The sequence below is a fragment of the Dendrobates tinctorius genome, unplaced genomic scaffold (genome assembly GCF_039654945.1).
Source record: "Dendrobates tinctorius isolate UK_male_01 unplaced genomic scaffold, ASM3965494v1 ptg000007l, whole genome shotgun sequence".
In the NCBI taxonomy this organism is placed as follows: domain Eukaryota; kingdom Metazoa; phylum Chordata; class Amphibia; order Anura; family Dendrobatidae; genus Dendrobates; species Dendrobates tinctorius.
In genome coordinates this window covers 38362606-38385995 of record NW_027361675.1, presented here as the reverse complement: position 1 = coordinate 38385995, position 23390 = coordinate 38362606, and the positions used below count along the sequence as shown (strand labels likewise).

The 23390-nt window shown below is 41.4% G+C and overlaps 2 protein-coding genes across 3 annotated transcripts in view; one reads left to right on the top strand and one right to left on the bottom strand.

The window, feature by feature from the left end:
- Positions 1-2768, top strand: part of LOC141087742 (multidrug and toxin extrusion protein 1-like) — a 127186-nt gene extending 124418 nt beyond the window's left edge. The window contains exons 16-17 of the mRNA XM_073573518.1: positions 550-616; positions 2480-2768. Coding sequence (XP_073429619.1) covers positions 550-616; positions 2480-2661 — 249 coding nt within the window. The 3' untranslated portion in view covers positions 2662-2768. The remainder of the gene's footprint in view (positions 1-549; positions 617-2479) is intronic.
- Positions 2769-10690: 7922 nt separating this feature from the next.
- Positions 10691-23390, bottom strand: part of ALDH3A2 (aldehyde dehydrogenase 3 family member A2) — a 96344-nt gene continuing 83644 nt past the window's right edge. Inside the window, exons 10-12 of one of the 2 annotated variants that reach the window (XM_073573496.1) lie at positions 22832-23067; positions 16171-16273; positions 10691-13529 (exon numbers count right to left, since the gene is read on the bottom strand). In XM_073573496.1, the coding sequence (XP_073429597.1) occupies positions 16208-16273; positions 22832-23067 (302 nt within the window). In that variant the 3' untranslated portion in view covers positions 10691-13529; positions 16171-16207. The remainder of the gene's footprint in view (positions 13530-16170; positions 16274-22831; positions 23068-23390) is intronic. The other variant, XM_073573506.1, reaches the window with a different exon arrangement.

The following is a 23390-nucleotide window of genomic DNA, read 5'->3' as shown; positions in this document are numbered from 1 at the left end:
GCATTTTCTTTTATGGTAGACTAGCCTAGAAAAAGTGGTGTCCCACAACACATGGCCACCACTGCCCGGCTTCTCACTTTCATCGGTATCTGAATCCTGTGCCAAAAGCAATTCATACATTTCCAGATCACAATGGCAGATTTACTTTTCCTGAAATCTGGCAAAGCTTTTATAAGAATAATCTGCTAGTAAATTAAGCATTGCTTAGAACATGTCTTATTAGGAAAAGTTACATTGTCAGGTCAAAGACTGAAAACTGACTATACAGTTTTGTGCTAAGGTCTCATGCACACAACTATATTTTACCTGAATCTTCTACAAAACTAGACACCCATGGAAGTGCATGGTGCCTTCATTGTATCTTCACTTTCCTCCAATTTCATATGGAGTGTTTTTTCTTTCCATTTCTGTGTGAATACATTGCATTCTATGGTATATGGATATATATTAGACTGTGCATCAGCCCATTGCCTCAATGTAAAATTAACAAAATTCCCTATACCGAAAAATCATATCTCACTTAGAATATTGAAATATGTTTTATTTCAGGCCAAAGAGCGTGTAGGTTTGAAAAAGGATCCAGTTCCATTTTTAGAAAGTCACATTGATACCCCAGGTATGTACCATACCATTTCTGTACAAGACCACTATACTATCTAAGAAATGTAAATTACATACGGTAATTAATCTGTGTGTACATCTGCCCAATGTAAATGAAATAGGTACATAGGTCACAGCTTCCCTTGTATAATTACGGAATATGTACATTGAGAAAGGTTCATGAAGGCCTCCAGACAGGTTCTGTGAACGGAAGCATTGCCACATGGGCTAATTAAAGGCCACTTTCTTCTTTGCATATTAATTGAAGTCTGCCTCCCATATGGTCTGCCGCAGGCCACAATGAACAACCTGATCAACTCTAGGCGAAGGAGATGTGTTGCAGTGCGTGAGGCAAATGGTGGTCACACCTGATACTGACTGGTTTTTGGACCCCGCCAATACTGTAAAATTTCACATTTTAGAATGGCTTTTTATTGTGGCTAGCCTAAGGCACAACTGTGCAATAATCATGTCTAATCAACATCTTCATATGCCACCCCTCTGAGGTGGATGGATTATCTCAACAAAGGAGAAGTGCTCACTAATGCAGATTTAGACTAATTTGTGAACAATATTTGAAAGAAAAGTGTCTTTTGTGTAGATAGAAAAAGTCTTAGATCTTTTAGTTCAGCTCATGAACAATGGGAGCAAAAGAAGTATTGTGTTTATAATTTTATTCAGGGTGTGTGTATATCGGTATATACTAGCTGAAGAGCCCGGCGCTGCCCGGGCATAGTAACTAACTACGGTTAGTTATAACAAATTCTAATGATTATATATATATATATATATATATATATATATATATATATATATATATATATATATAAAGCCGAGTGTAGAGCCCCACCCATTCCGCATAGCCACATTCACTATAATATCCCACATCATCTTGTCAGTACCAGAGCATTTGAAGGCAATTGCCCTGACTTCCATACCGGGGATCCCTTTAAGAAGGGCCTGGGGTCAGTACCAAAGCACAGAGTGGATTTGCCCTAAATTCCATACCAATGATCCCTTTAAGAGACCCTGGGGTCAGAACCACAGCACTGAGTAGAACGGTACTAACCTCCATACTGGGGATCCCTTGCTCTGACTTCCATACCAATGATCCCTTTAAGAGAGATGTGCCTACGGGATGGAGGATGAGTGATGCGTATATGGGCACGGGAGGGGGGGATTCATTTGTCATGTGCTCTCTGCTCCTTTCAGGGGGCAGACAATGGCTGGGAGCTTATGTGCCCAGGGATGCTATATTTCTCCCACCATGTCAGTGTCTGCTGAGGTGTTGTCAAGTGGGAAAACTGTTGGTCATAGCAACCAATCACAGCTCAGCTTCTTTTGAACAGCTCTGGTGAAATGAAAGATGCTTCGTTATTGGTTGGTGATACACACACATTCATTTTTATATATATATATATATATATATATATATATATATATATATATATATATATACACACACATACAGTGGATCTAAAAAGTCTACAGATCCCTGTTAAAAATGGCAGTTTTTTTGTTATATTAGAGGAAAAAAAAATAAAAAATCATACCAAGAAGTGTTTCTTTTGATGATGCAAAATGTTGGCTTTGCGCCAAACATACCTTTTGGAATTATGGCCAAAAAGTTCAACCTTGGTCTCATCAACTCAGAACATGTTTTCCCACACGCTTTTGGCATACTTGATGCAGGTTTTGGCAAAACATAGCCAGGTTTGGATGTCAGGTGCCAAGTGATGCTAATTCAGGAGTAGAAAGATGCACCTAGCTCAGTCCTTTATACAACTTTCCACACTCTCTTTAACAACTTACCAGACTGAAGCAGAGCTTAAATGATAACTTAATGAACATAACACATTACCTCCCTTTTTTGTGACAGACAATATGGAATTGAAAAATTACGCTTCCATGGACTCCTACAGCACAGAAACCGAGCCACTGGAGACTCTAGAAAAGCCAGTATCAAAGAAGTTAATCATGTGTCGAGCCTTCCAGGCAATAGTAGCGATTTCCACCTTTTTTATTGGACTTATTATAAAATTAACTGTTAAACAGCACTAGTGAAGAAATAAAGCCCCTGGATGTGTGACCTCTAGAATTAAAAGAATACCTAACTGCCAGATTCAAAAGAAGTAAAATAAAATGCATAGCTGCTCCATGCCATAATACTGCTGAATTGTATGTGTGTTTAATTTATTATATTTGTGTGCTTTACAGATAGGAACAAGATTTATTCAGTTTGAGTTTTGTGGTGTAAGGAGAAGTTTCTGTAGAGCGGATAGACTGTCAGATTCTCTTTATTTTCTTCTTTCATATTACTTTGTATGTATTTTATAGCATAAAGATCCCAATAATGAATTATTTGGCATAAATTGATAAAAAACGATAGAGAGCTTAGTTTAGTTCTGACTCAAACATGTACAGTTCATTTGGCACTTTTTTTTCTTCCACTACATCAATGGAACGTAAAGTATTCCAATCTCTAAGAACCTAGCAGGCCCGGATTGGCAATATAACCAACCGGGCATTTTCCCGCTGGGCCGCTGTCACGTGGGCGGCAGCGCCCAATCATCTGGCCGCTTGCCAGCTGCTGCGGCCACTGTTGCTCCTGCCGCTGGCCCTCTGCGGGCACGGCGGTGATAGTTTCAAGTCCCTCCCGCACTGCAGGGAGATAAGCCGCCACGACCCCCCATGCACCCCATCCTCGCCTTAGCATGAGACCCCCTCCCCCCCGCAGCCACTCACAGCGTCGCACTCGCTTGCCTGCTCGCTCTGTTCGCAGGACCTGTGATGAGGACACAGGAGGGGAGGAGTCAGGGGGTCACATGATCAGGAGCCTTTGTCCAGACCCCCGATCATGTCACCCCTGACTCCGCCCCTCCTGTGACCTCATCACAGGTCCTGTGCGCTCAGCCTTGCCTCTACCGTCTGCAAGACTCTGCTTTGCTGTTGTCATGGTGCTGGTTGAGGTAAGTATGTGTGGGGTCAGGATTTACAGTGTGGATGTAGCAGAGCAGTGTGTACGAGGTGTACGGAGCGGAGCCGCGCGTGTACGAGGTGTACGGAGCGGAGCCGCGCGTGTACGAGGTGTACGGAGCGGAGCCGCGCGTGTACGAGGTGTACGGAGCAGAACCGCGCGTGTACGAGGTGTACGGAGCGGAGCCGCGCGTGTACGAGGTGTACGGAGAGGAGCCGCGCGTGTACGAGGTGGACGGAGTGGAGCCGTGTGTGTATGGAGTGGAGCCATATGTGTACGGGATGTACGGAGCGGAGCCAAGTGTGTACAAAGCGGGCTTTTCCCACGGACACAGGAGTACACGGCGGAGCCCCGAGGAGCATTTTAAAACAAACACATGACGTTCCACCTGAAGTGATGTGCTGGAAGCTGACCGGAAATGAGATAATTTCTTGAGGAGATTGTGACGGAACCAGGAATGCTTCAGATCCATCACCGTGTCCTCCTCCGACAGCGCAGAAAGCAGGATCGCCTTGGAATCGGGGATGTCGGCCATGTGAGCGGATCATGATAGGTCCTGCTCAGGTGGGCACTACAATGGGAGCCGGGCTGCTATAGTATCTTTGTAGAATCTTTCTTTATTTCTTTCTCTCTTTTTCTTTCTTTCTCTGTTCTTTCATTCTCTGTTCTGTCTTTCCCTCATTTTCTTTCTCTCTCTGTTCTTTCTTTCTCTCTCTGTTCTTTTTCTCTCTCTGTTCTTTCTTCCCTCTCTTTCTCTCTGTTCTTTCTTTCTTTTCTTCTTTCTCTCTCTGTTCTTTCCCCTTTCTTTCTCGCTGTTTTCTTTTTTCTCTCTCTCTGTTTTTTCTCTTCCTTAGTGCCAGTCAGTGTGCCCATAATGCCAGCCACTGTGCCCTCAGTACCAGTCAGTGTGATCAGCAGTGCTAAATGGGTGCGATTAGGTGTGGACATGGGTGTGACTAGTTGTGAAATGGGTGTGGCTGGGCGTGGCCAAAAATTTGCAGCAGCGCGCCGCAGTCTTTGTCCATCTTTCCCTTCTTCAAAAGTTGGGAGGTATGATAGGGGCGGCTATGACCAGGGGGTCTGGTTGCCCAATAGAGAGCAGTTCTGCCAGGAATTCTGTAATCAAGCATACAAAAGGGGACAGAGCTTTGGGAGGAGTACTGTACCTAAAAGCAATAAATAGGACTGAGCTGAAATACTGGGCACAGCTGTGACTACATGTTATATAGTCGTGTTAATCTCCTCTCACTTCTTGTAAACTACAAGTGTACAAAGATATTATATAGTCACCATGTGACTAGTGGGCCTGTGTAACTTCAAATGCCAGGGCTGAATTTTAGTCCCAGTCCGGCCCTGGAGCCTAGCCTAATACATAGTAGGTGTAGTATTAACCCCTTCACCCTCCCCAGACTGTCTTCACCTTGACGACCAGGCCAATTTTTACAATTCTGACCAGTGTCAATTTGAGGTAATAACACTGGATTGCTTCAACAGATTCTGAGAAATTTTTCGTGACATATTGTACTTCATGATAGCGGTAAAATTTGTTCAATATGATTGTATTTATTTGTGAAAAAAAAAAATCTGAAATTTGTTGAAGATTTTGAAAATGTTATGCCCTTTAAATCAGAGTTATATCGCACAAAATAGTTAATACATAACATTTCCGACATGTCTACTTTTACATCATCACAATTTTTTTTGTTAGAAAGTTATACGGGTTAAAAGTTAACCAACGATTTCTCGTTTTCAAACAAAATTTGCAACACAATTTTTTTAAGTACCACATTACTTTTGAAGTGACTTTAAGGAGTCTATATGACAGAAAATACCCCAAAGTGACACCATTCTAAAAACTGCACCCCAAAAAGGTGCTGAAAACCACATTTAAGAAGTATGTTAACCCTTCAGGTGCTTCACAGGAATTTTTGGAATGTGGAAGAAATAAAATGAACATTTAACTTTTTTTTCACAAACATTTTACTTTAGACCCATTTTTTTTTATTTTCGAAATGGTAACACGAAAAAAAGGACCACAGAATTTGTTGTGCAATTTCTCCTGAACATGCAAATTCCCCATATGTGGGGAAAACCCACTGTTTTGGCACATGGCAAGACTCAGAAGGGAAGGAGTGTCATTTGACTTTAATGTAAAATTTGCTGGAATAATTAGCGGATGCCATGTCGCATTTGTAGAAAATGGAAACCCCCACAAGTGACACCATTTTCGAGACTACGCTTCTTAAGGAATGTATCTAGATGCATAGTGTGCACCTTGAACCCCCCAGGTGCTTAACAGAAGTTTATAATCTTGAGCTGTGAAAATAAATCACATTTTTCCTACAAAAATGTTATTTTAGCCACTTTTTTTTATTTTCACAAGGGTAACAGGCGAAATTGCACCATACAATCATTTTATGTTGATCTGTGAATGAAAAAATATATATTTTTCCCACAAAAATGTCTTAGCACTAATTTTTTTCATTGTCACAATAGCAGGACAAAATGGACCCCAAAATTTGTTGTGCAATTTCACCGATACTCCATGTGTGGTCAAAAATTACTTTTGAGGCACAGTGCAAAGATAAGACGGGAAGTAGCACCATATTGGAGTTCAGACTTTGCTGGAATGGTTTGAGGGTGCCATGTCACATTTACTGAGGTGCCGGAACAACAGAAGACCCATAAATGTGACCTTATTTTACAAACTACACCCCCCCCCAATGACAAGCTAGAGGTGCAGTGATCATATTGACACCACATGTGCCTCACATTTTATACCATTGGGCAGTGAAGAAAGAATAATGCCATTTTTACCACTGTTTTAGCCCCAAGTTTTTAATTTTTACAAGGGCTTATAGGAAAAAATGGACCTCAGTTTGTTGTAAAAATTTCTTCTGAGTGCGACAATACCCTACATGTAAATTGGGAAATACTTTTAAAGGCACAGTGCAAAGCTCAGAAGGGATGGCATGCCATATTGTAGTGAAATATTTATGGTTATGGTTTTCGTGTGCCATGACCCACTGGGAGAGCCCCTGAGATGCCAGAACAGCAGAACCCCCCCATAAGTGACCCCATTTTACAAACTACACCTCTCAATGAATTCATCTAGGCATGCAGTGATCATAGTGACATCACAAGGTGAGTCACAGAATTTTATACCATTGGGCGGTGAAGAAAAAATAACTACATTTTTAACCACAAATATTGTTTAGCCCAAGATTTTACATTTTTACAAGGAGAAATGTGTAAAAATGGCACCAAAATGTGTCTCACAATTTCTGTTGAATGTGGAAATACCCCATATATGGCTGTACAGTACTGCTTAGTCATACGGCGAGACCTGGGAGGGAGCATTATTTGCCAAAAGGAGCACATATTTTCCTAGATTACTTTGAGGAATCCATATACCATACAGGGTCCCCCCAAGTGATAGAAGAGCAGATTCCCCCCTTCCCCCTTAAGTGGCCCAATTTGGAAATTATACCCCTTTGAGAATTTATCTACAGGTGTAGAGACAATTTTGAGTCCAAGGGTGTGATCCAAAAACAACAAGCAGCAGTGGATGTTGCAGAGTAAATTGCAAACTGCCAGTGTAGTCCCCAGTACATTATACCCAGCTTGTGCTTCTGGAGACATGCACCCATAAATCATTGCATCGCTGTCACCGCTGCAGAAATACCAAACATGTCAACACTAAATGTGGTTTAGGCATACCGTGGTGCTCAGAAGGGAGGGGGTCATTTCAATTTGGGAGCGCAGAATTTGCTGAATTTATTTTGTGGGGCGAGGAACCATTTAGCTTTCTAAAGCCTTTGTACAATCAGTGACGTGGAAGCTCTCTAAATCTCCATTGACAGGTGACAGACCTGAGTGGGGGCTTGCTTTTTTGTTGACTGATTTAAAGCTTTGATTTGGGAACATTTTATACAACAGTTGGGATCACATTTATCCTGTGCTCTACACTGAGCACTTACTTTGGGGTTTCCATCTAAATCTCAGTGACGTGAAAACCCCCAAGGGATACATTCATTATAATGAGTCCGCAGAGTTACTCTGGACTCCCTCTGGCCTCTGTTCAGTGGTGTCCATTTCAAAAGTGCACAAAACTGTGGCGGACGCTGTTCGCTTTTATGCACGCCTAAAAAAAACCTGACACCGCCGGATCACAGGTCAGACAGCGTCCACAGTGCCTCCATCTGTCTCATTATAGGGAATCTTACACTGGGGGTTCCATGTGAAATCACGTATTTCAGGGATTTACACGGAAACCCAGATGCAAGCGCTTAGGATAAATGTGAGCCAAACCTTTCTGCGATCTTTGGAAGGCAGAATGAACAAGTCAACAGCAGGTGAAAAATTGGTTTTAAATATTTTTTACACCATTCCTCCTGCAGTATAAGTAATTAGACAACTTTATTCTTCGGGTCGGTGCAATTACAGCGATTCCAGATTTATAGCTTTTTTTATATTTGGCTGCTGTGAAAGCTATTTTTTTTCCATATTTCGGCCAACAGAGTAATGTGAGGGCTTGTTTTTTTTGAGGGACGAGTTGACGTTTTTATTGGTACCATTTATGGTCACATGACATTTTTTGATCGCTGCCATTATGGTTTTTTGGGAGGCAGAATGAACAAAAACCAGTAATGTAGGATTTTTTTTTTTTTTAATGCCATTCCACATTTGGTATAATTGCAAAGGCAACTTTATCTTTGCATCACTATTATGAGAGCTATAACCTATTTTTCAGCTGATTGAGCTGTATTGCAGCTTATTTTTTGCGGAACAAGATGACATTTTCAGCTATACTATTTTTATTTATTTGTATTTTTGATCGCTGTTTATTCAGCTTTTTGTTCGGCAATATGATAAAGCATAGTTTATTGCTTGATTTTTTTATTTTTTTTTAAACGGTGTTCACTGAAGGGGTTAACTAGTGTGGCCATTTTATGGGGAATGTTGTTCCGGACGCGGCGATACCAAGCACATACCATATATACTCAAGTATAAGCCGACCCGAGTATAAGCTGAGGCACATAATTTTGCCATGGAAAGCTGGGTAAGCTTATTGACTCGAATATAAGCCGGGTATGCATTGTCCCCTCAGCCCTGTCCTGGTATGCGTTGCTCCCCCCTCCCGTCCTTGTATACATGCTTCCTATTACAAAAAAACCCCAAAAACATCCTACTCACCCTCCAGCGCACCCTCGCAGCACCTCGTTCTGGCTTCCAGCAGCTCTTCCTGTGCCGAGCGATCACATCGCACTGCTCATTAAGGTAATGAACATGCACTCTACATCTATAGGAGTGGAGACGCATGCATATTCATTACCTTAATGAGCAGTGCCACGTGACTGCTCAGCACAGGAATTGCTGCCGGAAGCCGGCACCAACGAGGTGCTTTGAGGGCGCCAAGACCAATGAGATGCAGGGCACGCTGGAGGATGAATATGATGTCTTCTGGAAGCCGATGGCTGCAGCTGTCACAGCGCGCACTATAAGATAAATGAATATTCATTTCTTTTTAGCAGCGGCACAGGCTGTAGCCACAGCCGCCGGCTCCTGCCTCTGTGACACGCTGCTCCGCCTCTCCCCATCCCCCGCTGGCCCTCTGGGACAATTGACTCGTGTATAAGCTGAGAGGGGAGTTTTCAGCAGAAAAGAAAATGTACTCAAAAACTCGGCTTATACACAAGCATATACTGTTTTTATATTTTTATGTAAAAAAAAAATCCACAATGTATTGGTGCAAAAAATATTAATTTTTCAGCTTTTTTTTTTTTTTTTTTTAACTTCATCTCACTATGGGACTTTCACTTTCATGAATCTGGCTGGTCGTTGTTATAAACCGCTGCAAGGCAGGAGCATTGCAATGGCTTATAGCTGTCAGTGCTCACTGCGCATGGTCTAAAGAGCTTGATAAAGCCTGGTGACCTGTATGTCGTTATGATGACATCGGATCAGCATGACAACAATCGGGTTCCCGTGGGGGTGCCGATCGGAGGGCAGAGGGGGCGTCCTCCCTCTGCCTGCTGTCTAAATCCTGCGATAAATATCGATCGCAGCATTTAGAGGGTTAAACTGCCGCTCCTGGCAGTAAGATCTGGGTGTCAGATGTGATATTACCCGGCGGCGATCGTGCGCACATAGAAGCTGTGCGCGCAAAATCGCCATCACGTACTGGGTACGTCCAAGGTTGGGAAGAAATTAGTAATATTATCAACTACTTCCAATTAGAAGTTTAGTTCTTCAGGTTCGCCATGTCGATTACCTCATGTAGGGCATTGCAGTAGCAAAAGGTATAAATGGTTACGACCACTCATAGTGGTAGTTAGACGCTCTTAGTGTTCGTAACTAGAGATGAGAGAGTTTGTTTTGATTTTGTCTCCGAATCTGATTTTGACACATTCGAGCAATATTCGTGCCGAATGTATGACTTATGATCGGTTCCAAACATATTCGGTAATTTTTACTCCCATTGACTCTAATGACGTTCGGCTGTGTTCAACGAATACTGCAAAAACATGATCATATTCGGAACCGAATCTGAACAAATTCGCTCATCTCTAGTTGTAACCCTGGATACCTAAGCTACTGCAATGCCCTACATGAGTTAAGTGACATAGCAAATCAGAACTATGCTCAATTATTAATTGGAGGTATTTGCTAATATTCTTACACCTACTACATATTGAGATAGGATCTTGGATATGGGACTACCCCTATAAACTCTGGCAACACTCACTGACACTAAATAAGGGGGCCCACTTGCAACTGCAATGCGAGTCTCTCGCCTCAGTACCAGGCACTTCCACCGGCACTCGGGACCGGAGTGTGCAGCTACATGTATTTCTATGCAGCTGAACGCTCTGGTCTGAAATGACGGCGACAGTGCCGGGTATTGAGGCGAGAGTTTCTCGCATTGCAGTTGTAAGTGGGACACCGGCCTAAATGAGGAAATTGAATTGCAGCACACAGATCATTATGAAGCACAAATGACAACACTCTTCTTCAGTTATGTTACAACTTTACTTGTAAATGTTACCGTTGCAAATATTATTTTGTCAGATTAGTAAACAGTTTTGAAGCTAAAAAGAAAATACAACTGTATGCATTTAATTAAGAAAATCCATTTAATCTGATGTTGCTTTCTTATTAAAATCCACTTTTTAAGGTCATTTTATTACAGTGCAAAACTAAATTTTATAAAAATCACCAATCTCAGTAGTTTCAGGCTGTATTATAAAAGAGAAAACACGGTGTACTTCTATTGGTATATAATTCCCTATAGGCTTCAGCTTTTTAAGGGGAATGTGTGAGCACACCAAACAGGTGCTGCCCTCTCCTTGTTATCCAAGAGTGGTCCATCTTGAAGATATCTGGATGGCTCTGTGCAGGGAAAACTCTGATGCAGCGCGGAGTTCAGATGCCTACTAGTCATACACAGTGTTGGTATATCCTAGAGATGTGCCATCAACTTTCAAGATAGGAATAACCCTTTACAAATAAAATTCACTAAATTCATAGCGAGTGTTGATGTTTCTTTCGTCATTCGAAATTAATATTTTTCTAGACTCGTAGATTTTAATGAATAACTGCAGGAATTTGCTATCATTTTCTTGCTTTCCATGTGATGGTAAAAATGCATAACCATCATTATGTTTCTGATATGGGAAAGATAAAGGAATTTAAGTATGTACTGTTAGTAAACTGAATAGTCCTATATATGTAATATAGGAAGCAAATGACTCACAATGGAATGATGCAGAAATATGGGTACAAAGCAGTGAGCACCTTTTTATCAATTACGGTATCCACAGGTAGTCTCATAATGCTAAAATTTTTTTTAAAAAAATAGCCATTATGCCAACTGAATGGGTGATAATAAATCCACTCGCACAATCATAGAATCATAGAATCGTAGAGTTGGAAGGGACCTCCTGGGCCATCTGGTCCAACCCCCTGCTCAAAGCAGGATTCGCTAAATCATCCCAGTTAGATGTCTGTCCAGCCTCTGTTTGAAGACTTCCATTGAAGGAGAACTCACCACTTCTCGTGGCAGCCTGTTCCACTCATTGATCACTCTAACTGTCAAAAAGTTTTTTCTAATATCTAATCTGTGTCTCCTCCCATTCAGCTTCATCCCATTGCTTCTAGTCTTTCCTTGTGCAAATGAGAATAAAGTTGATCCTTCTACAATGTGACAGCCCTTTAGATATTTGTAGACAGCTATTAAGTCTCCTCTCAGTCTTCTCTTTTGCAAACTAAACATTCCCAAATCCTGCAACCTTTCCTCATAAGACAGGGTTTGCAGACCGGTCACCATTCTGGTCGCTCTTTTCTGAACTTGCTCCAGTTTGTTGATGTCTTTTTTAAAATGTGGTGCCCAAAATTGGACACAATATTCCAGATGAGGTCTGACCAAAGAGGAGTAGAGGGAAATAATGACTTCACGTGATCTAGACTGTATGCTTCTGTTAATACATCCTAGAATTGCATTTGCCTTTTTTGCTGCTGCATCACACTGTTGACTCATATTCAGTCTGTGATCTATTAGTATACCCAAGTCTTTTTCACATGTGCTGTCACTTAGCCCTATTCCTCCCATTCTATATATGCTTTTTTCATTTTTATTGCCGAGATGTAGTACTTTGCATTTCTCCCTGTTAAAAACCATTCTGTTAGTTGCTGCCCACTTCTCCAGTTTATTTAAATCTTTTTGAATCCTCTCTCTCTCTTCTCTAGTATTAGCTATCCCTCCTAGCTTTGTGTCATCAGCAAATTTAATCAGTTTACCCTCAATTCCTTCATCTAAATCGTTGATAAAGATGTTGAACAATACAGGGCCCAGGACAGAGCCCTGTGGTACCCCACTTGAGACATTCTTCCAACTGGATGTGCAGCCATTTACGACCACTCTTTGGGTCCGATCACTAAGCCAGCTATGAATCCACCTAACAGTTGCCTTGTCCATTCCATACTTAGTCATTTTTTCAATAAGGATTGTATGAGAGACTTTGTCAAATGCTTTGCTGAAGTCAAGATATACTATATCTACAGCATTTCCTTGATCCACCCAATCAGTAATACCATCATAGAAGGAAATTAAATTAGTCTGACATGACTTATTAGTTACAAACCCATACTGACTCTGTTTAATCACTTCATTCTTATCCAGGTATTGACATACATGTTGTTTAATAATTTGTTCAAAGATCTTTCCTGGTATAGAAGTCAGACTCACAGGCCTATAGTTGCCTGGGTCCACCTTCTTCCCATTTTTGAAGATAGGAACAACATTTGGAAACTAATGGATGTCCTGATATTACCAATCTTTCATATGGTTGTTCCCATTTCAGAATTGTATGCCATAAAAATCTGATAGATTCAGGTCCTCCTTTTAGGATGTCCATCTACCTCATGTACGGGGCCCCCCTATGTTGCTGTCTTAATGATAAAGTTAATGTGCAGACAGCTTGCCTTTTACATTAATGGGAGTTTTGAAAATAGCTAGTAATGAATCAGCAATAAAAGGCATAAGGCCCCCCTCATATACAGACTAAAGTTGGCCGAATCCGCCAATACAGAAGTGTTCGATCAACAGTCTAACGTGTATGGTGGTCTCTGACAGATGATCATCAGGAAAGATAAGGATCCGGCGTGTCAGACCTACTGCCAGACATCCATAGTCCATCATATAGAACACTGGAGCGCTAAACCAGCTGAGCATTATCGTAGATGGGCAAGATGGCTACCGGCTGATCAATGGATCGAATCACTGTTTGTCCGACAGCTATTTATTTAATGTGTATGGGGGTGCTGTAGATTTTGTGCCGAAGACATTTTTACATACAATAGAAGTAAAAGGTGCTTATACAATGCATAGACTTTTAATCGGAAAAGACCAGGAACAGCAGATTTGGATACCAGGCTCCCACCTTTAGATTACCTGTAAAATAAAAGCACCATATTTTAGAAAGACATTATATGAAAACCTGATTATAATATGAGGTCTATCATCTTTTCAGATGCTCAGAAATCATTTTGCATTTCTATTTTTGCAGTTAACTAAGAAATTAAAGATGATTTCATTTTCTAGGTAAAAAGTGAACTATTTTAGAGCAATACTTTGTGAGTTAAGGGGGTTTTCTGGATTTATTGTGATAAAGCTAGAGCAGTGTAAATTTGAGAACAAAATACTCTGTGTGTTACAATTCGACATCTCTGGAGCTTTCAGTGAATTGTGATGCAGGCCGTGTTACCAGCTAGCGTAAATGCTGCATTTCACAACTCAAGCAAAGTATATGTGATTCCATAAAATCTCATACCCACTGTGTATATTTAAAGATGCCGTTGAACTATAGAGCGGATTAAAGTGTTTACACAAGAATCCTGGCGCAAAATACCTCAAAGTCCTAATATCCTTGTGCAAATCAGAAGTTCCGTAAAAATATTGCAGCGTTATCAGATCGCAAGGTGACCGACTGCAAATAACAATGCTAAAATGATTCACTTAAAATCTGCAACTCACCAGAATATTATACAAATGCATGAAGATAAGTTACTTTTCTACTTTAATGTTGTTTAATAGAGGTTGGAAATTTGTCACTTTTGAGATAACAATGTATAAGATATACAGTTAGGTCCATATATATTTGGACAGAGAACATTTTTCTAATTTTGGTTCTAGACATTACCACAATGAATTTTAAACAAAACAATTCAGATGCAGTTGAAGTTCAGACTTTCAGCTTTCATTTGAGGGTATCCACATTAAAATTGAATGAAGGGTTTAGGAGTTTCAGCTCCTTAACATGTGATACCCTGTTTTTAAAGGGACCAAAAGTAATTGGACAATTGACTCCAAGGCTATTTCATGGACAGGTGTAGGCAATCCCTTCGTTATGTCATTCTCAATTAAGCAGATAAAAGGCCTGGAGTTGATTTGAGGTGTGGTGCTTGCATTTGGAAGGTTTTGCTGTGAAGGAAACATGCGGCCAAAGGAGCTCTCCATGCAGGTGAAACAAGCCATCCTTAAGCTGCAAAAACAGAAAAAACCCATCCGAGAAATTGCTACAACATTAGGAGTGGCAAAATCTATAGTTTGGTACATCCTGAGAAAGAAAGCACTGGTGAACTCATCAATGCAAAAAGACCTGGGCGCCCACGGAAGACAACAGTGGTGGATGATCGCAGAATAATCTCCATGGTGAAGAGAAACCCCTTTACAACAACCAACCAAGTGACCAACACTCTCCAGGAGGTAGGCGTATCAATATCCAAATCTACCATAAAGAGAAGAATGCATGAAAGTAAATACAGAGGGTTTACTGCAAGGTGCAAGCCACTCATAAGCATCAAGAATCAAAAGGCTAGACTGGACTTTGATAAAAAACATCTAAAAAAGCCAGCACAGTTCTGGAAGAACATTCTTTGGACAGATGAAACCAAGACCAACCTCTACCAGAATGATGGAAAGAGAAAAGTATGGCGAAGGCGTGGTACAGCTCATGATCCAAAGCATACCACATCATCTGTAAAACACGGCGGAGGCAGTGTGCTGGCTTGGGCATGCATGGCTGCCAATGGCACTTGGTCACTAGTGTTTATTGACGATGTGACACAGGACAGAAGCAGCCGAATGAATTCTGAGGTATTCAGAGCCATACTGTGTGCTCAGATCCAGCCAAATGCAGCCAAACTGATTGCTCATCGTTTCATACTACAAATGGACAATGACCCAAAACATAAAGCCAAAGCAACCCAGGAGTTTATTAAAGCAAAGAAGTGGAATATTCTTGAATGGCCAAGTCAGTCACCTGATCTCAACCCAATTGAGCATGCATTTCACTTGTCAAAGACTAAACTTCAGACAGAAAGGCCCACAAACAAACAGCAACTGAAAACCACCGCAGTGAAGGCCTGGCAGAGCATCAAAAAGGAGGAAACACAGCGTCTGGTGATGTCCATGAGTTCAAGACATCAGGCAGTCATTGCCAACAAAGGGTTTTCAACCAAGTACTAGAAATGAACATTTTATTTACAATTATGTAATCTGTCCAATTACTTTTAGTCCCTTTAAAAACAGGGTGGCACATGTTATGGAGCTGAAACTCCAAAACCCTTCATCCAATTTTAATGTGGATACCCTCAAATGAAAGCTGAAAGTCTGAAAGTCAACTGCATCTGAATTGTTTTGTTTAAAATTCATTGTGGTAATGTCTAGAACCAAAATTAGAAAAATGTTGTCTCTGTCCAAATATATATGGCCCTAACTGTACATGAAAGCAGAAGAGTTTTAAAGGTCATTGTTTATTTCTATATTTATTAAGACAATATATAAAAGTATGTTAATGACTTATTACCTTTGTATTTATTACCACATTTTTCAGTTATATAAAATCTGAAGAATGTAAAAACTCAACTCAAACAGTTAAACTGATGTATAATAAAAACCAAATATAAAGTCAGTTTGTCTAACCAAAATAAGGAAGGCAAATCGTTTATAACCCGGTTTATCATTTCAACATGTTCTCAATGAGTTTGTACTCCACAATGAAATGCTACGTAACAGATGTGGAATTGGATACCTTGCAGTAAATGTGCCCGTCGCTCTCTGCAATCTACTTAAAGCAGTCTGTGAAAAGCCAACGCAAGCTGCAGCCCTTTGCCTGCCAGTAGTCTACGGTATTTCTGAGGCAAAATAAAGAAAAAAAAATGTTTTCTGTAGTAAAAAGGAATGTCATATCTGAAAATGCCTCATGTCCCTTGTAACACGAAGCATGCTACATGCAGATGGATGCCAGGGCAAGTCACAAAAAATAAGGATCAGAAAATGGGGCATTAATAGGCATTTAGGCTACTGACAAGGGGATTTTAATTGAGCTGACAAACAAATAAGACTTGCATGTAGACTTCATGCACACTAATGTGTATCTTTTTTTTAAAAGAAGAATCATTACTGGTCATAAGGGCTTAGTTATTCCATCACACTCCAGAGTCAACTGGACTCAATGTATGGAAATCCTGGTAAAGTGTAAACAACAGTTTTGGAGACATGAACATTAGGAAAAGACTTGGGCCTCCTGCACTCGGCTGTTTTTGTCATACGAGTGCTATACATATTTGAATGACGTACGTCCCGCAGAGCTGTTCAGGAGACGCCGCTCCCTTCTCCATAGTCAAATGTACCATATTTTTCGCTTTGTAAGACGCACTTTTTTCCCCCAAATTTTGGGGGAAAATAGGGGTGCGTCTTACAATGCAAACATACCTTTTATTGTGCTGCCGCTGCGGGTGTCCGTTACTTGCCGCCACAGCGCTGGGTCCTCTGGGTGCTGCCGCCGCCACGCTGGGTCCCCCGATGCCTGCCGCCGCCAGGCTCTCTCCTATGCTGCGTGGGGGGCTCTGCTGTTCCATCCATGCCTGTGCGGTGCCTTGCTTCCTGGAAAATGGCCACCACGCAAGCGCAGATGGAGATCTCGGCACTGAAATCTCGGGAGATGAGATTTCAGCGCTGAAATATCATCTCCCGAGATTTGAATGCCGAGATCTCCATCTGCGCTTGCGCGGAGGCCATTTTCCAGGAAGCAAGCCACCGCACAGGCATGGATGGAACGGCAGAGCCCCACACACAGCACAGGACAGAGACCGGCGGCAGCAGCAGGCACCGGGGGACACAGCGTGGCGGCAGCAGCACCCGAGGGACCCAGCGCAGCGGCGGCAGCACCCGGAGGACCCAGCACGGTGGTGGCAGCACCCCGGGGACAGAGTGGGCGGCAGTACCAGGGGACAGAGCGGTAAGCAATAAGACGCCTGGATTATAAGAAGCACCACCATTTTATTAAAAAAACGTTTTTTCCTATTTTTCTCCTCAAAATTTGGGGTGCGTCTTATAATCCGGAGTGTCTTATAAAGCGAAAAATACGGTATTTGCGTCTACAAGACTGTTGCGCTGAGACTGGGGCAGAGCAGAGGGAGCCAGCCCTGACATGCAGTGGTGTGAGGATGTCAGCACGCTACTGAACTCAACACACTATTGCCAGGGTGAGGACGAAGCAGGTAAGGAGGAGACAAACATGAAATGTGCTTTGATTTTAGAGAGGGGGTGTTGGGGAAGGGAAGGGCTGGGGTTACTGCAAGGATAATGGAGCACATTATAGGGAAATTGAAGGATTATGAAAGGGGGCATAGCGAATAGCAATGGGGACATTATGGAGAAGCATTGTGGGTGAGCTATGGACAGGGGCCGTTTTGGGTGAGATTTTGTGCAGGGAAGCATGGTGAGGGGCAATTATTTATTCAGAACCACAGCATGGGAGATATTTTGGTTTATAGGGCAGTATAATGATACATTTATTATTTTTAAGGGCATTGTACTGCTGAAGACTGAGAAGAGGGAAATCGGCAGAGATGAACTTTGGGCATGGAATCTCATCATGGCGTCTGGACAAAATAGAGAAGAAAAGAATTAGAACAATTCCAATCAGAGATGTTGTCTATAAGGTGTAAATGCTTAATTTGTGATATGGACTAGGTCTCATCAGTACTATGGTTCCTGTGTGACCCATAGTCTGATGATGATGACTGATCACAACTCCCAGTATCTCCTCATTAATGAGGACACACTGGGAATTATAGGTTCATGTGATATAATTGCACATAGGGCTGACCTGAAATTGCAATTGATCACTGTACTAAGCTTGGTGCTATATACATGTGCCGACGGTTGGTTCTTGCGCCGCAGTCACCTTACCAATGGTGGTTCTGATTTTGTACACATGTAGCAATCCATAACGTACTTCATGGATATGTAAAAAACTTAAAAATCCTCGAGATTTGAGATTATAATGAGGATTTGGGGAGTTTCTGCTCCCAAAACTCAGTTTATGTAAGCGTGTTTTTTTTGGAGCAAAAACTTTTCAAATCCTCCTCAAATACTCAAAACTTGTTTCTGGTAATGTATTAATACAGGGTTCCCCAACTCCAGTCCTCAAGGCCCACCAACAAGTCATGTTTTCAGGATTTCCCTTGTATTGTACAGGTGATGCAATTATCACCTGGGCAATACGAAGGAAATCCTGAAAACATGACCTGTTGGTGGGCCTTGAGAACTGGAGTTGGAGAACCCTGTATTAATATACTGATGGTGGTTCTGGTGATGTATTCATGTAATTACCCCTTTAAATGTTTTTTTACAGCCCTTGGGATTAGTTCAGTATGGTAATGTGGCCCTTAGACAGAAAAATGTTGTGCACCCTGAAACAAATAGACAAAGCAGCAAATCCCAATGAGGTGATTATTATGGGGGACTTCAACTACCCCGACAGACTGGGAAACTGAAACCTACGTATCTCAGAAAGGAAACCAATTTCTGTCAGTAACCAAGGATAATTATCTGTCACAACTTGTGCAGGGCCCAACTAGAGGGACAGCCCTTCTGGATTTAATTTTAAGTAACAGACCAGATAGAATAACAGAAGTCCGAGTCGATGGGCACCTAGGGAACAGTGACCACAATATAATACAATTCCACTTGTCCTTCAGTAAGGTGCCCTGGAAGGGGGTTACGAAAACGCTGAATTTCAGGAAAGAAAAGTTTGATCAGTTTAGAGAGGTCCCTCGCCGAATTGATTGGGACAATGTCCTCAAAAATAGGAGCACAGAAAATAAATGGGAAATATTTAAATCAGTTTTACACACCCACTGCGAGCTAGCCATACCGTACAGAAATAAAAGGGCTAGGAACAGGAGAACACCAATGTGGCTAAATAAGGATGTAAAAAGGGCAATAAATAACAAGAACAAGGCATTTAAGAAGCTAAAACAAGAAGGCAATGAAGAAGCATTAAAAAGTTATAAAGAAAAAAATAAAATGTGTAAAAAGCAAATACATTTAGCAAAAGTGGAAACCGAGAGACTCATTGTTAAGGAAAGAAAAACAAACCCCAAACTATTCTTTAATTATATAAACAGTAAAATGATTAAAATTGATGGTGTCGGCCCTTTAAAGAACAATGAGGGTAAAATCATAGAGAGCGATGTGGGAAAAGAAAATGTTTTAAATACTTTTTTCTCAACAGTGTTCACACAGGAAAAGGATTTGCCAGGGGACATGCAGAGTGATAATGTAAACTCCCCATTAAGTATTACCTGCCTAACCCAGGAAGAAGTGCAGAACCGCCTTAGTAAGATTAAAATATATATTTAAAGACTCTATAGAAACAGGGTCTGTTCCTTTTGATTGGCGGCAAGCAAATGTGGTACCCGTATTCAAAAAGGGGTGTAAAAGGGAACCTGGAAACAATAGGCCGGTAAGCGTAACATCTGTTGTTTGTAAAATTTTTGAAGGGTTTCTAAGGGATACCATTATGGAATATCTCAATGTTAATAAATGTTTAACTCCATAGCAACATGGATTTATGAAGGATCGCTCCTGTCAAACTAACCTGATCAGCTTCTATGAGGATGTAAGCTCTCAAATGGACCAAGGAGAATCATTGGATGTCATTTATCTCGACTTCTCTAAAGCATTTGACACTGTCCCACATAAAAGATTGGTAAGTAAGATGAGAAAGCTTGGGCTAGGGGAAAATATGTGTAGATGGGTAGGTAGCTGGCTTAGTGATAGAAAACAAAGAGTGGTTATGAATGGGGCATACTCATATTGGGCCAGGGTTACTAGTGGGGTAGCACAGGGTTCTGTATTGGGCCCCCTACTATTTAATATATTTATTAATGATCTAGTGGATGGCTAAGGCCTGTTTCACACTTCCGTTTTTGTGTCCGCCAAACGGATCCGTTTCCGTTTTTTTGACGGAAACGGATGCAAACGGATCCGTTTTAAAAACCCGGATCCGTTTTTTTGACGGATCCGCGGTAACCGCTATGGGACAAAAACGGATCCTGCAAAAAAAATGGCGGATCCGTTTAACGGAAACCAACGGATTTTGACGGATTTGAAAAAACGGAAGTGTGAAACAGGCCTTACACAGTAAAATATCAGTATTTGCAGATGATACAAAACTATGTAAGGTAGTTAACACAAAGGAGGACAGTTTGCAACTACAGACAGATTTGAGTAAATTGGAGAATTGGGCTGAAAAATGGCAAATGAGGTTTAACACAGATAAGTGTAAGGTTATGCACATGGGAAGGAGAAACAGATGCTATAATTACTTACTAAATGGGAAACTGCTGGGGAAATCAGAAATGGATAAAGACTTAGGCATCTTAGTCAATAAGAAGCTAAATTGGAGTGCCCAGTGTCAGGCAGCTGCCACCAAAGCAAATAGGGTCATGGGATGCATTAGAAGAGGTCTGGGGACACGAGATGAAAACATAATTCTCCCTCTGTACAAATCACTCGTCAGACCACACTTGGAATATTGTGTGCAATTTTGGACGCCGGTGCTCAAGAAAGACATTACTGAACTTGAAAGGGTTCAAAGGCGGGCTACTAAAATGATAAATGGAGTTGGTTCACTACAATACCCAGAAAGGTTATCAAAATTAGGTCTATTTACTCTAGAAAAGAGAAGACTTAGGGGAGACCTAATATATATGTACAAGTATATCAGAGGGCAATACAGAGATCTCTCTAATGAACTGTTTGTACCAAGGACTGTGACAAGAACGAGGGGGCATTCTCTTCGTTTGGAGGAAAGACAATTTCTGCACCAGCATAGAAGAGGGTTCTTCACGGTAAGAGCAGTGAGGCTCTGGAATGCTCTTCCTGAGGAAGTGGTGATGGCCAACTCACTGAATGAATTTAAGAAAGGAATGGATGCTTTTCTTGTAACAGTATAGAAGGTTACGAATAACAGAATATTATAGGTAGATGGTTGACCCAGCTTAGGGGGAAGGAATTTTTTTCCCTATGGAGAAAATTGGCTTCTACTCTGTGGGTTTTTTGCCTTCCCCAGGATCAACAATGCAGAACAGCTGCACTAAATAGGCTGAACTAGATGGACATAAGGTCTTCCTTCAGCCTTCAAAACTATGTTACCCCTGTTGTAGACAGAACAGAGGATATGCAACATTAACAATAACAGAAGCAACTATAAAGGGGGCTTTACACATAGCGATATCGCTAGCAATATCGCTAAAGCGTCACCGATTTTGTCAACCCCTGAAGAAGTGCTGTACACTTTGAAACGCGTTGGGTAATAAATGGTTAATCCTGTAACATAACTTGGATGTGGTGGTTTGTCAAGCAGCGCACGGAAGTCCATAAATTTAATCCCTATAAAACTAATGGTTTGACTGTGGGATAGCAAATGTGCACATATACTGACTCTCATGCTAGGGGTCCCTAGCTGTTCCTATCCCCAGGATTACTCCTCAAGGTGGGGATGCCTGGGTCTCTTTCCTAACCATAGTTCTAAGCAGCACTAGTCTGCAGTGTATGGGGGGAATACAAACAAGACAGACAGGTAAAACTGAAGCTCAGTTACTGCACTCACTCACGGAAATACACAAAGGAATATAAAGTATATAACTTTGTTGCTTCTCGAGTTTTACAAAGATATCTAGGGAAAAAGGAAAGAAAAAACAAACACCGCTCGCAACAACGTTGGAAATAACCATTAATAGCCAGGACTTGAACACCTCTCCAGACAAGGAGAGATAAACTATTGCTGGCATTACCTGTAAGGCAGACGCAACTTAAATAAGAGAGAGATCAGACATGGCTGTTTCTCCAGCGGCATGTGACCAAAGGAATCAACAACCTCAGACCAGCAAAGATTCAACTCCTTCTATCCTGCCTAAGAGCTGCAGCTCTAAGAGTCGACGCTCTAGTCACCAGGCGCTGATCATAGCCATCAATGGAGTTACAAGGAGGAAAGAAAGAAAATCTGTGAAATCCACAGACCCTGACACCGCCATGACAGTTGGTGATGCCTGACAAAACCTCCTTGTGACAAAATCTCTCTGGGGCCAATAAGTATTGGTAATGTTGATTTCAACAAGCTTGATTGTTATAGCTCTAAAGAAAAAGGGAACTATAGCCTTTATATTTTGCTGGCACAGATTTGTTGAAAAGTAAATACTTGTGCAATAAGGGAAGACGGATGGAGAAAATTGGAAGCCTTTTGGGATCATTGTTAATTTTAAGATTTTACAAGTGGAATAGGCTATATAATTTTCAGCAACAGCCTGATGGGTAATAGGACTGGAACCTTTTATGTACAGCAATAATGTGTTTCTTCTAAGCTACTGTATACCAACACAATATGCATAAAAGCTCACCTTCAAAATCAAAGCTGCTACTACAGCAATAATAGGCAGGAGTACAAGACCCAGCTTCTTCTTGTTCACTTTGCTCATCAAAAGAAACTTGGCCCAATCCAGTTTCTTCTGGGTGTATGGGGGATACCGGAGCTTGTTTGCACCTTCCATTGACAAGGACTTGATAAGGCATGCCCGTTTATGAGAGAAAGTATCAAATGTATGTTTTCCATGGTAGGCACCCATGCCACTGTGTCCTGAGAGGAGTTGGAATAAAGAGAAAGAAAAAAAAGATTTAGATGAAAAGTTAGCAATTTTTATCTGCAAAATCCATTCGTTTATGATAGCAACATGTGAACATTTATTTTAAGGACCATTTATACGGTGTGATGCAGTGACCCCTGTGACAGCTAGGAGGCGCTGTATGGGACATGCATGCAGGTGTTCCTTCATTGTAATAGGGAAAATGGTGAGATGCGTGGGACCAGTCACCTACAAACCCACCCAGGGGCGTGTGTCTGAACGCCCAGGATAAAGTCTGTGTGTATGTGCTGTGTGAAATAGGACCTTTAGTGAGGTC